Here is a 14,294-nt window from a genome sequence, read left to right as displayed (position 1 = left end):
TAATTTATAAAAGATAAACAAAAAACCCACAAACGAATATAAACAAAACCGAAACACACTTCTTGCAAATGCTGGACCTCAGCCCTTCCAAAGGGACATTTGAATTCTTCCCTTAATATGTGTTTTATATTATTTTCTATTGCAGTTTTATTTCCATGCCAAGTTGCTCTTTAAGGAAATATGGGTTTAAATCCTCTGATTACAGATCACAGAGTCATCGCATCATTGTGTGTAAAAAGTGTTTTAGTTTATAGATACTGGTACAACATTGTATGGAATAAAGATAGACCTATAGAGAGTGATACCAGCATGAGAGATTAGACTGGGTTGTGTTTCACAGGCGCAGAGGATGTTCTGTGTGAATTCACAGAATCAAAGAATGAATTGTAATAGAGATGATGGTACAGTAACTGGGGGACAATCACAGAACACAAGGGTTCCACGACAATTACCCAAATCGCTGAAACCCTTCATGTGTTAATGGATGAATCTGAGACACTACCCTTCATGTGTTAGTGGATGAATCTGAGACACTACCCTTCATGTGTTAATGGATGAATCTGAGACACTGCGTGTTGCAGAAGGCTTCAGTTTGAGCACCTAGTCTAACATGGTAAGCAATTTGACCATTTGATCTGTGTATTTCATGGGCTTGATTTTCAAAGCTTGGTAACTTCTGGACCGCTTGTAAATTACACCTCGGTCTCAATGGGTAAATCTCCTGGTTAAGTAAATGAATAAATACAACTTTTGTTATGTAAATCTTACTGAATGTATCAGAACATTAATTTAAAGTTTAAATGAAAAAATAAAACCATGCCCTATGTTTGTATATGTCTTAAACATTACTGGCAATTATAACTACTACTCTTTGATGAGCTTCTTACCTTACTGTGCTCGAATACCCCATATTCATGACTATTGTTAACAAGTAAATCACAGATGAATCTGAAATGAAGGGCACAGTCAGGTTTTCACTATGTTACTGTACTCTCTCAAATAAGTAAAATACTACAGTTCCTATCGTATACTACAGTAAACATTAAATATGTTATTTCCAAACAGTGCTTTATGATTTTTGAGTCTAATACTGCTCAGAAAACAAATCTTCTAAATTGAAAAATGTGACTGCCAGTGAAACTTGAATATTTCGGCAGTATCTGGGTCAGCTGTCTGTCCCTGTGAATTACAGAATGTAAAAAAAATTAACTTGGTCTTATGGCGCCACCTGCTGGACATCATCTTCTTGTTCTTTTCTAAACTAATGCATTGGTGTTTTATTTTTGTTTGAAAGCCTTTGTTAAAAAAGGAAAGAATAGCATTTTTCAACTAGAACTACCATCAAGATAATTAGATTCCTTCATGTGGATATAAACAAAAGATTATAATGGATCTAATCCACACTACTCCACACCTGAGCTTATCTGACCACATCACAGTTGTTTTTCTAACCACAAGATGGGCTAGGTTTACTTTTTTTTTTATGGATCTACCCGAAGGTCCATTTCTAAAACGAGGATAATATTATTGAATGAGCCTGAATGGCCTGTATTGAGAGGGTCTCTCTGTTTATCAACCCCCCCGAACATCACAGCCTTGGGCCAGCCCCAGAATCACACCCCTCGATTTTACAGCTTCACAGGACTCAGTGTTTCTAAGATTAGCCGGGTGAGGGCAGGTTTCCCTATAAATAGTGTCAGAGTGCGGGACGCAGATGAGGTTTGGAGAGTACCTGAGGAATGTCCCACCCAGCTCACCACTGAAACACTCTGAGGCCTTCTCACACGTAGCCTGCCGCGCTTAACCCTTCAAAGACCAGCAGCCGCAAACACAAACAGGAATCAGTCCCTCTCGCGTCATTTCATTCCATTCCGGTTTATAAATCTATAGACACTTACTACTGTTCTAGTACCATTATAATACATAAAGAAAATAATGTATAAAATACATAACCCCACAGGTTTAGTGAAAACACAATATATTGCAGTCAAAGCCATCCATGCAAAAACATGCTTTTTTCAGCCACACTGCCTCTCATTGTATTCTTCTTCTTCTTCTTCTTCTTCTTCTTCTTCTTCTTCTTCTTCTTCTTCTTGCTGCTATTGTGTCGCATACTGTAACTTGCACATTAAAAGGCAAGTTTATTGATAGAGCAAGTGAGCCTCCTGGCGGCCAAATGCGGTATTACTCGTTAGTTACTATTTCTTGTCTCTAGTGTGTTCAGTTTTTAAGGTGGTTCTGTATAGTTGTGCCACATGCACCATGGTCCCTTTTAAGGCACAATACAATGTTACAATGTAAAACAGAGAGAAGCTAAAATGAATATAGACTGTCCTCATCATAAAAAAAGTTTAATTCCACTCAATATGTACCTGTGCTCTCTAACCAATGAGCTACTCAAACCCACTGCCTTAATGTCTTCAAGTCAGTGAACTAATTGACCCTGAATACAAATTATTGTAATTATATTTGAGTATATCTTGTGTATTGTGTCATGGGCTTTATTACTGCTGTGATGAATGCACAACACTTTAAAGTATTATCTGAGAGAGAAAGAGAGAGAGAGAGAGAGAGAGAGAGAGAAAGAGAGAGAGAGAGAGAGACCGTTTGCTATTAACAACCTATTAGTAATTGTTTTGTATACACAGAGGCTCAGAACTGAAAAAGGTCATCTTTTTGGCTTTGAAGATTGTCTAAAACAATGACTGAAAACACCTTTGATACACCCACTGTGCAGTCGAACACACCCGTTCTCAAAACCAACACCGCGCCAGCTCTGGCTCCAGATAAGACACTCCAGTCTCCTGTCTCAGGATACACCAGTTCAGCTAAACTGAACACAAACCCAAGCTAAAGTTTAGCACCTTACGCAGCGATAGCTGTACGAAACCCTGTAGCATTTTAATATATTTAGTCTTTGGGACTTTGTGTGATTAAAAGGTAAAGTGCACAAAGTCTTAGCAATTGTTGAAATGAAGGTCCACAATGAATATAAGCACAATGGGCCTATGGAAGGGAAGCAGTGAGCAATTTGCACCTGTTTTGAGAAAGATTATAAAGTTATAAACCGAGACAAAAATTCACTTAGACTGTTAAACAAAGTACTCAAAACGATGCCGTTGTTTCTTGTAGACTGCGTTCTGGATGTACTATTATTTCACACAACAATCACTATACTGGCACTGAATGAAATAGAGTGAGTGGCCGTATGCTGGATGCAGCTGACTTGCAGCTGAGATAGCTGCAGCGCTGCCATGTAAATGAGCCTGTGACGCTGAACGACCTGTGTGGACAGCAGCAGTTAAATTTCTGGCACCCGGTTACTTTTATTAACGGGGCAGCTGCGGCAGTCAAGGTTTTCAATGTCTTTCCTGTGCTGATTATAATTTGAAGGGAATGTGCTGTACTTCCACCCTGCTGAATCCTTCCAAACCCCCAACAAGTGCTGTTGTTTAGGATAGGGTCGTTTTGGTCACACTGTGGCGTATGAGTCAGCCCTCACAGGGCACAGTATTCAGGGAAGTGATAGAGGTGCTCAGTCACACTTTCCCACCAAACTCTCCCAAAGCCTTGCCTGCTTCTATTTTGTTAATTCTCGCTGTCATACAATACTGCTCTCCAGGGAGTCAGTGACATCACCTAGCGGAAGAATACAGCCGTCTGAGAAGATTAGTGACATCAGTGCAGAGGGAACTAATGCCAGCTGTTTCAACATCAATGGGAAGCAGTGTACTGTACTGGTGAGAGTCCAGGGACTGGGAAGCATTGTGGCTTACTGGTTTGTCCAGGACCTTGAGGGATTGTGGCTGGTAGTTAACGAAGAGGGAACTGTGTTTTAAGAAATAATGTGTGATAAGAAAAAATATAGTATATAAAAAATAAACACTTCATTATTGAATAACTTGGTATATGAAAACGCTAGAAACCCCAATGTATTAATTTATACATAGATTTACATTTCTGTCAATCTGTCTTTATGGTTCCTGTTGTCTTAGCTAGTAATATACAAATGGTTAGTTTTACACTGGTAATTTAATAAACTACACAAGGATGAGGATTTAGGCTAGGCTTTCTGGGTATATCAATATGGGTAAGAGTTTGAAATAGGGCAATGTTTAGGGTTAGACCTATCCTGAAAGGCACTCAGCTAGGGTGAGCATTTGTGTCGTTCCACCTTAAAAGCAACAGCAGCATAGCGGCATCCAAATCTGTGCTCTGCCCCTGTGATTTTGAGTTGGAATCTTTGAACTGCAGGACAGTGAGCACCTCCTCCCCTCCCCTCCACACACACACACACCATGTAAATAAGGAGGACATGTATGAGGGTTTTCTGATCTCTGTCTGACAGACATTTGCAAGTGTTCTGGACTTTTAATAATTTAAAAAAATTGGGTTGTCTTTGGTGTTAAAGTTAGGTCTGCCTTGCTTTAGTTATGTGACGAGTGTGTGGTTGGGATGAGATTTTGAGAGGGGGGAAAAAGTTAAGGTTTGTACACTACGTTTGAGTCGTGTATGACCCCGCCCCTAGCCGGACAAAAAAAAAAATTCCCAAAGACAGCCAACCTCCCCCTCCTCAGTGATTGATTATTATGGCATGTGTCCAGTTTTATATTTCTTTTAACTGCGTTTTCTTGCGCACGAATTTCGCTTCTCCCAGATCAAAGGGGTTTCAGGAAAGGGGAGGGATCCGAACAGGATATAAAAGTCGCTGGAGCGGGATTGCTTACTTAAAAAGGGAGCTGGAGATATCCTAGAGTTTAAACAGAAAGCAAAGGGTAGCGTTCAGACTCTATCACCAGCACCAAAGAACAGTTACAAATCAGAGACAACTTAATGAAAGAAAGTTTTTTTTCTTTGAACTTGCTGGTTGAATTTTGGATTCGCAAGAATTGTTTTATTTTTTATTTGTGCAAAACTTCACCTGCAACATAATTTGCACGGGTATCCCACTGGATAGATTCGCTTTTTATTTAAAAATTGCAGAAGGACTATATACAGTTTATATAGAAAGAAAACGGTTTGCATTCTTTTTATTTGTTCGCATTGTCAGTTGACTTTTTTTTACTTTTTTATATATAAGGACTTTTAAAGGGGGAAATGAAGTCATTTTTTAATATTTCATCCGTTTTCGTGGCTATATTCTGGGTCTGCACAGTGCACGGCGCCTGGGAGGAAGATATTGTGGTACCAGTCCGGGTAGACGGGACTGCCAATGCCCAGGGTACAGAAGGGGGCAGGCGCACTGTCACCCCGGAGGAAGAGGAGAAAGAGGGACAGAAACGGCTGTACCAGCTGGATGCTTTTGGAAAACGGCTTATCCTGGAACTGGAGCCAGACCAGACCTTCGTAGCACCTGGTTTCACGTTTCAGGTCGTTGGAAGCTCTGGTACGGAGAAGCAGAGTAACCCAGACAGCGCCAACTTTGCTCGCTGTTTTTACTCGGGCTCTGTAAACGGAGACTCCGGCTCCGTGGCGGCGCTCGATCTCTGCAACGGGCTGCGAGGCGGCTTCTACCTCCAAGGTGACGAATATTTCATTCAGCCAAGCAACAGCAGCGGCGCTCACAGCACAGAGGGGGTTGAACCACACCTCATCCGCCGGAGGAGTCGGGGCTCCCAGTCCGGGGAAAGCGCTTCCAAGTGTGGTGTGAATGAACATGAGCAGCGGGTAACTGAGACCCAGACGCCACAGGGACAGCAAGGGACTGTCCAGGAACAAGCAGGTACAACTAGAACAGTGCTGCATTTTTAAATACCCCTTTCTTAATATATATATATATATATATATATATATATATATATATATATATATATATATATATATATATATGTATGTATGTATGTGTGTATATATATATATATATATATATATATGTATATATATATATGTATATATATATGTATATATATATATATGTATGTATGTATGTATGTGTGTATATATATATATATATATATATATATATATATATATATATATATATATATATATATGTATATATATATATGTATATATATATATATATATATATATATATATGTATGTTTCTAGTTCTTACCTGTAGTGTGTGGGTTTTTTTTTATTTTATTGTGATTTTAAAAGATTAGGTTTAAAATTGAATCACTTTCTCTGATTATTTTCTTGGTAGTAGCATGTTTGAAATCGACCTTTGGAATTAAAACTTAAGTTCGGGTCCGCTGTAACAGCGTAAAATCACTAGGATATCACATTTAGTGCTGTCACTTTGAATAAAATATTATAATGAAAGAGTAGGATTATCAAGGAAATTTATTGTTGTTATTATTATAATTATTATTTTAAATCGATCAAATGTAGATAAAACGTTTCACTAGGGGACATTTTCTGAAGGTCTGTGGCATGCAGCCACCAGTTTGGTCGAAGTAACCGGACGGCGGTTTATTGGTTTTCCTCAGACTTATGTTGCGTCCTCTTCAAGCAACAGTTATCTTTTGACTGAGGTACTCCCTGACTGACAGCCCCCCTGAGGCTTTCCACCTACATGCTTATTGGTTGAGGCGGCAGGGGGGTCTTTTTTTTTTTTTTTTTTTTTTTTTTGTCTGTCTACTTCTAGCTTTAGTTAATCTAATGTCAGTGGGAAACGAAATGGCTTTCACTGACCTACAGTAGTATGTGTTATTGTGAAACAAAAACTAGCATATTCTTTGACTCCGTGTGGTTCCTCTCACTCTGTATATTGGCATGTCAGGTTATCATATGTTGCCAACAATTTACTCACTCCCACTCTCCCTCTCCCTCTTTCTCCGGCAGCCATTTCCTTAGCAAACTACTCACAAACACAGGTGGGATTATTAAGATTTGGACCGAGAAGGGGGGGGGGGGGGCTCTGCTTTTTTAAATTCTTTAGGTGAATGCTGTTACTGGCATGAAGGAAAATATAAGTTGTCCAATGTATAGCTGTATGTTGTGCAAAGTCAAAAATATTTCTCTGGCATATAATTCTACCACAAGGGTAACATGTAAAGCTCTGTAAGTGGAGTCTGATTAGGAATGTCATCACACAGGGAATAGACTGATGGAATAGATTAGTATTGTTTCAATGTACTTGCTTGGTGTGACTGACATCGATTGACGATTTTTTTCTATCTCTCTCCAGGCCGCAGCAGGGGTAAGCGGTTTGTGTCAACGCCCCGCTATGTGGAGACGCTGCTCGTGGCTGACCAGTCCATGGCTGAGTTCCATGGCGCTGGGCTGAAGCAGTACCTGCTGACTGTCATGGCGGTGGCAGCTAAGCTCTACAAGCACCATAGCATCCGCAACCCCATCAGCCTGGCTGTAGTAAAGATCATGGTCATATACGAGGAGGAGAAGGGCCCTGACGTCTCCTCCAACGCTGCCCTCACCCTCCGCAACTTCTGCAAGTGGCAACGCCAGCACAACCCTCCACACGACCGCCACCCTGAGCACTACGACACCGCTATCCTCTTTACCAGACAGGTACGCCCACTTTAACTGTCATTTCAGATTGCTGCCACTGTTAGCTGGCAAATGAACAAGTGAACTTGGAAAAATAGAGCTTTTTTTCTGTTTGGAGGTTGGCAGTTTATGAAATGAAGCCAGTTCATTAAAAGGGTGGTGTTATAACTAGCCTCCCTCTGTTTCCCCATGCAGGACCTGTGTGGCGCCAACACCTGTGACACTCTTGGCATGGCGGACGTTGGCACGGTGTGTGAACCAGAGCGCAGCTGCTCCATTATTGAGGATGACGGCCTGCAGGCAGCCTTCACTACAGCACACGAGCTGGGTAAGAGAACTCCCCAACCCCCTACGTAGGGAGACAGTTCTAGATACCTAGAGACACCCAGTCTCTTGGGGAAACTGGCGTGTGTTGAACCTAAATGCTCTGCAGCTCCCCTGCTAGAGATGGTTCTGTTTTGTAAGTGGAAGTCATGTTTCAGATTTGCTAGATAAACAAGTATGCCTCCGAGGATGTCCCATAAAGAAGGCACACTGTGTGCTTCAGGCTGTGCTATCAACGGAAATGACAACCAATTATCTCCCAGTTATTGGTTGGAAGTTGACTGTGTCCTCAGTGTCGGTGGGAATACAGTCAGCTCTTCTGTCTTGTTTAGTTATTCAGCCCTGTGAGTAACCCTGCTTCACATTGTTGGGCATGTGTAGGCTACAGCGGATGGGATACAATATAGTCTGAGGCTCTGGGACTGTTCACTACGCTTATGAATTGATCTTTGTTTAGTAGCTCGGTACTACCTGCTAAAGATAAAGGCAGGACGATGACAGTGATTCTGTGTGAATGTCTTTGTGTTAAGCCACGTGGTTGAGTGTGTTTGTGTTTTCCTTCCAGGCCATGTGTTTAACATGCCCCATGACGATGCCAAGCACTGTGCCAGTGCCAACGGCCCCAACTGGAGCTCTCACATGATGGCGTCCACCCTATCCAACCTGAATCGGCAGCAGCCCTGGTCTGCCTGCAGCGCCTACATGATCACTTCCTTCCTGGACAATGGGCATGGTGAGCTTCTTTTCCCTCTGTATTATCTAGAGCCATGGTATAGACAGTGCAATTAACCCACATAAGTGTTAGGCAAACTGTCTGAATTTTGTATAGTATAAAAAATAAATCTGGTTAGTTTTTGCCTAATTCTTGTGCATTTGTATGTGGCAGCATGTTAACCTGCGAGTGCCTTGTTTCTTTCAGGAGAGTGCCTGTTGGACAAGCCTCAGAAGCCTGTGGTCCTGCCCATGGTGCTGCCCGGGACTCTATATGAAGCTGACCGCCAGTGCCAGTTCACTTTCGGAGAGGACTCTCGCCACTGTCCTGACCTCAGCAGCACCTGTACCACACTGTGGTGTACGGGCACCTCCGCGGGCGGCCTGCTAGTCTGCCAGACAAAGCACTTCCCCTGGGCTGACGGAACATCCTGTGGAGCTGGGAGTTGGTGCGTGGCAGGAGAGTGCGTGAGCAAGAGCGACGCGCCCCTCTACCAGGTGAGACATGTTCACAGTGCTTTCATTCAACCCGGCATCAGTGTTTAGATCTATTTAGAAGTTTAAATGCATTTGGAATAACAATGTAAGCAGTACACAGCAGTAGCACACATTCAGAGAGTGTGGTGGTGCTGATTGGCTTGTGTTTTGTGTTTCAGACTCCAGTGAACGGTGGCTGGGGGGCGTGGGGACCCTGGGGAGACTGCTCGCGCACCTGTGGTGGAGGGGTGCAGTACTCCTTCAGAGAATGTGACAACCCCATCCCCAAGAACGGAGGAAAGTATTGCGAGGGCAAGCGAGTGCAGTACCACTCCTGCAACACTATGGACTGCCCTGACGGCAATGGTAAGAGCAAAGCTTCCACATTCACTACAGCTTTTCGAAGTTAAGATCCTACATTACTACTTATTATTGTGGAAAAGATGAAGAGATGCTAATAGTGTTAGCAATCTCATAATTAAGTTGGATTTTTTCCAGTTTATCTAATATTTATATGGAAATCTTGCACTATGCTGTGGTCTGACCCTAATTTCCTTGAATCCTTCTTCTAGGCCTTTCATTTCGTGAAGAGCAATGCCGGTCCCACACTGACCTCTCCCAGGCCTCCTTTGGGCCCAGCCCAGTCGTGGAGTGGGTCCCCAAATACGCAGGGGTCTCCCCCAAAGACCGCTGCAAACTTATGTGTCGCGCCAAGGGGACAGGCTACTTCTTCGTACTGCAGCCCAAGGTGAGGGGCAGGGCTTAACTGGATGGGTGGGGCTATGGAAGGGTTTAAACTCCACAACGCACTCCTGTGCAATGGAAACCTTGCAAAATTAAAACAAGGACATTTACTTCTCAATAGAGCAGTCAAACTTCCCATTGTGAGCTCTGTGTTAATCATTTATTTATTTATTTTTGTGCTCGTTTTTCTCAGGTTACTGATGGTACCCCCTGCAGTCCTGACTCCACGTCTGTGTGCGTTCAAGGTCAGTGTGTCAAGGCCGGCTGTGACAGAGTTATCGGCTCCAACAAGAAGTTTGACAAGTGTGGTGTGTGTGGAGGAGATGGCTCTACCTGCAAAAAAGTCTCTGGATCTCTTGACCGAACAAAGTGAGTCCCCCTAAATAAGGCTTTGCATGCTTGGGAGCTGAAAGCAGGTCCATGTCCTAAATGGTATGAATCAAGGGAGTCAGTCAAGTAAATTTAATAAATTAGTCCAAAGTTCTTTCCATGACCACATGTTAAGCAGAACTCTAGCAAACACCTGCAAGTTGCATCTAAATGTTGTCTGCTATAATCGATGTTTGCATGCTCAGGACGCTGGTAGGTAGAGACGAAGCAAATTCCCAAAGTATCCAGGAAGCTAACGTCCTCCCTGTTTTGTTCCCAGACCTGGCTATCAAGATGTGGTCACAATCCCTGCAGGGGCCACCAACCTTGATGTGAAGCAGAGAATCCAGGCAGGCTCGAAACATGATGGGAGCTACCTGGCCATTAAGACACAGGATGGCTCGTATGTGCTGAATGGGGAGTACACCCTGTCCACACTGGAGCAGGACATCTCCTTCAAGGGCTCCCTCCTGCGCTATAGCGGTTCCTCTGCCTCCCTGGAGCGCATTCGCAGCTTTGGGCCGCTTGCTGAACCCCTCACCATCCAGGTGCTGTCGGTTGGCGACTCTTACCGGCCTCGCATCAAGTATTCGTACTTTACGAAACGGCCCATCGCCACCAAGAGAAAAAGCTTCAACGCCATCCAGGAGGCGGGTGGCTCTGAGTGGGTGATCCGCGAGTGGGGCAGCTGCTCTCGGACCTGCGGAGGGGGTGTGCAGAGGAGAGTGGTAGACTGTCAGGACTACAGAGGTGAGCTGACCTCGGAGTGCCCCGCTGAGCTGCGACCAGCTGACACCCGGCCCTGCGCCGACACAGACTGCCCGCACTGGCTGCTGGGAGACTGGTCTGCCTGCTCCAAGACCTGCGGTCGCGGCTTCAGGAAGCGTCTGCTCAAGTGTGTGGGGGCCGATGGCAGACCTGTTCCACAGGAGAATTGCGATCTGGGGCAGAGACCGAGGCCACTCCTTGACCTCTGTCACATGACTAACTGTCACTAAACATGCAGAGAGGCTGGAAAGGAGGATCAATGTCTCAAAAAGATGAGGGAGAGGGACATTGCTAAACAGACTCTCAAACCAGAATGCACTGAAAAGCACAGGACTTTAAATCATTCGGGAAACAAACTCTCACCTAGGATAGGCAAGGGAGGGCCTCCAAGCCTTGCCCTTCAGGTGTCTTGCGATAAGTCGCAAGCTGTGGGCATTCTAGTTTTTGTGTTGATTCATAAGGAAATGGAAAATATATCTATTTTAATAAGCTCTTCAGGGTGCCAAGCTGCTGTGCATATATTTTATTTTAGAGCTGTGCAGATCGATTTGCATTAAATGCAAACCTTGGTGAATTGACAACATTGTAAAAATCTTAATGTGCTTCCAGTAGCCTAAATCTCAATCTGATTTAAAAGACAAAGTAAATTTATTCTAAACCCTATAGTCTATTAAAAATACAAGCAAACCCAGTAGAATTATTGGAAATCTGCACAGCTTCAAGACAGATATATCTCACCACACTGGGGGTGGGGCGGGGGTATTATTGAAATAGATCAAGACACTGATCTATTCTAATATATCATGCTAGCCCTAAAGCACTCCCAACCTACCTCGGCACTGAAGGGCAATCTTCTTATATCTATCTGCTTTAACACCAGTTCAAAAATATATTTTATACAAGCTGCTGTTGGGTTTTAAAAACAAAACTGAAAAAAAGATTTAAAATAAAAATGTAATGGGGTCCCTGAGTGGTTCATCCTGGTAAAAGCACAGCTGCATGGTGTGCAGGGGGAGTCATACAGAGCAGTTTCGCGTCCTGGCTGTGCGAAGTAGGCCGGTCTTCACTGGGGACTCTGACGGGAGGGTTGCATTGGCTCTGGCACTCCTGTGGGTTAGGGAGGCAAAACCGGCAGGGACTGTTTCTCCTCATCATGCTACAGCGAACCCTGCTGGCCAGGTGCCCAGTGAGCTCAGAGCAGACACCTGCAGGGCTGGCCTTTGTCCTCCAGAGGTCAGTAGCTCGCTGACATCTGCTCTCGTTCCTGAGTGAAAAAGGAAGCTGGCTTGGTCGTGAGTTCTGGGGACACCTACTGAACCTCCTGGTCTCCTGAGCTGTGTGGGGAATTGCTGCGGTGAGGGCAAAGGTGATTGGGCATTCCAAATTGGGAGAAAATCGGGGTTGGGGAATAATCGGACACACTAAATAAAAAAAAATAATAATAAAAAATGTAAAGCCATATTCTTTATTTGCCAAGTAAAAAGGAGAAATTGGAGAAAATAATATATTTAGATGTATGTATTGACCGAAAAAGGGTTTTCTGCTGGGATGCAAGGCGGGATCCACTCCTTTCAATTGTGTGGACGTTTGGAATGTCCTGGATTTGCATCCTTGCAGTGGTAGAACAAACCCTTCTTTGCAACCTGTGGCTTTGCCGAAATGATTTGGTCATTCACATCTCCATTTAATAGCTGTGTTTTTCCTCATTTGGAAACTGCTTTTCATGAATTATTTTGTAACAGTATTGTTACCACATTTTGAGAATTCGGGCATCATTGGGCACAGCCTTAAACATTTATTTTTAAAGATGCATCATGGGAACTGTGGTTTTTCGACATGTAAACCATGTTGTACATAGTTGACTGTTTTAATTGACAATTGGGTTATAGGGTACAGTGTTTTTTCTATTTAATGTTTTCTTTGTAACTGTCCAGTTTCCCCCCTGGTGTGGGAGCATGGCTGTATAAATGTGTAAAATGATACCTGGGATTTGTAAACCAGCCTTCTACTTTATAAGTATGTTTTGAATTGAGTTCCTTCTGAGAAGGAATTTTGTTTTCTTGTAAAGATATTACAAACATTATTTATTTTTGTACAGCTTGTATAATATAATCTTTAAGTTATCACTTTTTTTTTTTTAAAGAACAGAAGGACGTACACAGTATATAGAGTATTTATACAGTATTATATATATATATGATGCTAGATTTATTAATAAAATAAACACAGTGACATTTGAACAGGCTGTGGTGGTGTGATTTCTCTGGGGATTGGGGTTGTGGGACCTTTCAATGACACAGCCACAGGGTGGCACTATTCTGAGCAAAAATCCCATTCCTGTATAATTGCACAAAACTTTTTACAAGGAGACTTTTTCTTTATGAATGCTCAGTTTCCTGTGCCAGTGTTACTCCAATGGTTTCATATATTTGCATATGCATTTGTATCTGTGTATAGGTGCATTACAATGTCTCAGATATAAGCCCTCGTGTCCAATACTTCATTACACATAACCACCTTGTAGATGACTTTATAATACACTTCCATCACTGCTCTACTAAAAGAGACTTATGTTGTATAAGTACATGCATCTAGGCATGGCCTTAATACATACTGTGAGGGCAATTGTGTGAATTTAGATTTGTTTCCTTTTTTTTATCACTCAATAAAAAATAGTACTTTCAAAATAAACCGTGTTCAATTTTGCCTTAAATCTCACTGTCCATTCAAATACAAAAGTGTTAATTCTTTCCAGCTTGCATTACCAATGTAGTAGCAACCCACAAGCAGAGCCCATGACTGATCTGCCTTGCTCTCATGACTGTAGATGCTCCTACGAGGCGATCCATTGGCTGTTGCACAGCTGCAAATAACATGAGCGGTTCTAAAGGTAGCCATCCCAAACAGCTGTTTCAAAGTATTAAAGGTCCATTCTAATAACTATACTAATTTATAAGAATAGGAATAATGTTAGGACTGCTTTACCCTGCCCAGATGTAAATTGAGTTGACCTCTGTGAGACACAAATATATCACCCTCTGCGCCTTGGGGGAACTGAACTTCATACACCAGAGACCAGGAGAACTCCAATGTGTGCTTCTCCCAAGGAAGGGTGCTGAACTGCAATAACTATTATTTAGTTTTCCCAATTTGATGGGTTTTGGCCAATGCATGCTTGAAAGGTGGACAGTTTGAGTGACCGATGCACGTGTGGGTGCAATTTAGGATTTCAGACTTAATAATATAGCAACTGCTGTGCAAGGATAAAAAAAATCTGCAGCAAAATAAGGAATCTGATTTAAAAATGGTTAAATGATTTGTGTAGAATAGCTGATCTCGATGTTATTACTGTGAAAAACAAGGCAGGCATAATACTTGGGAAACATTGGCATGCCAGATATTGGGCTATAATTGAACAACACTTCCGTGGGGGTCCTAACCCTAAC

General features: G+C 42.7%; 1 protein-coding gene across 1 annotated transcript; it reads left to right on the top strand.

Annotated features, from left to right (window-relative positions):
- The first annotated feature begins 4,687 nt into the window (after positions 1 to 4,687).
- On the top strand, positions 4,688 to 13,088 carry adamts1 (ADAM metallopeptidase with thrombospondin type 1 motif, 1). The gene is made up of 9 exons (XM_034011726.3): positions 4,688 to 5,722; positions 7,136 to 7,476; positions 7,651 to 7,783; positions 8,345 to 8,512; positions 8,699 to 8,988; positions 9,147 to 9,333; positions 9,540 to 9,715; positions 9,905 to 10,080; positions 10,361 to 13,088. Exons 1-9 carry the CDS (start codon positions 5,098 to 5,100, stop codon positions 11,076 to 11,078), a joined length of 2,814 nt encoding a protein of 937 aa, XP_033867617.2. The 5' UTR covers positions 4,688 to 5,097; the 3' UTR covers positions 11,079 to 13,088.
- The last annotated feature ends 1,206 nt before the right edge of the window (positions 13,089 to 14,294 follow it).

Source organism: Acipenser ruthenus, chromosome 8 (genome assembly GCF_902713425.1).
Source record: "Acipenser ruthenus chromosome 8, fAciRut3.2 maternal haplotype, whole genome shotgun sequence".
Classification (NCBI taxonomy): Eukaryota; Metazoa; Chordata; class Actinopteri; order Acipenseriformes; family Acipenseridae; genus Acipenser; species Acipenser ruthenus.
The sequence above is the reverse complement of the archived record's forward strand: the minus strand, read 5'-3'. Positions and strand labels throughout refer to the sequence as shown.

Coding starts and splice junctions, on each gene's coding strand:
- adamts1 (XM_034011726.3), top strand. CDS start 5,098: ATGAAGTCATTTTTTAATATTTCATCCGTTTTCGTGGCTATATTCTGG. Junction 7,784..8,344: donor CACTACAGCACACGAGCTGG/GTAAGAGAACTC, acceptor TTTTCCTTCCAG/GCCATGTGTTTAACATGCCC. Junction 10,081..10,360: donor GGATCTCTTGACCGAACAAA/GTGAGTCCCCCT, acceptor TTTTGTTCCCAG/ACCTGGCTATCAAGATGTGG.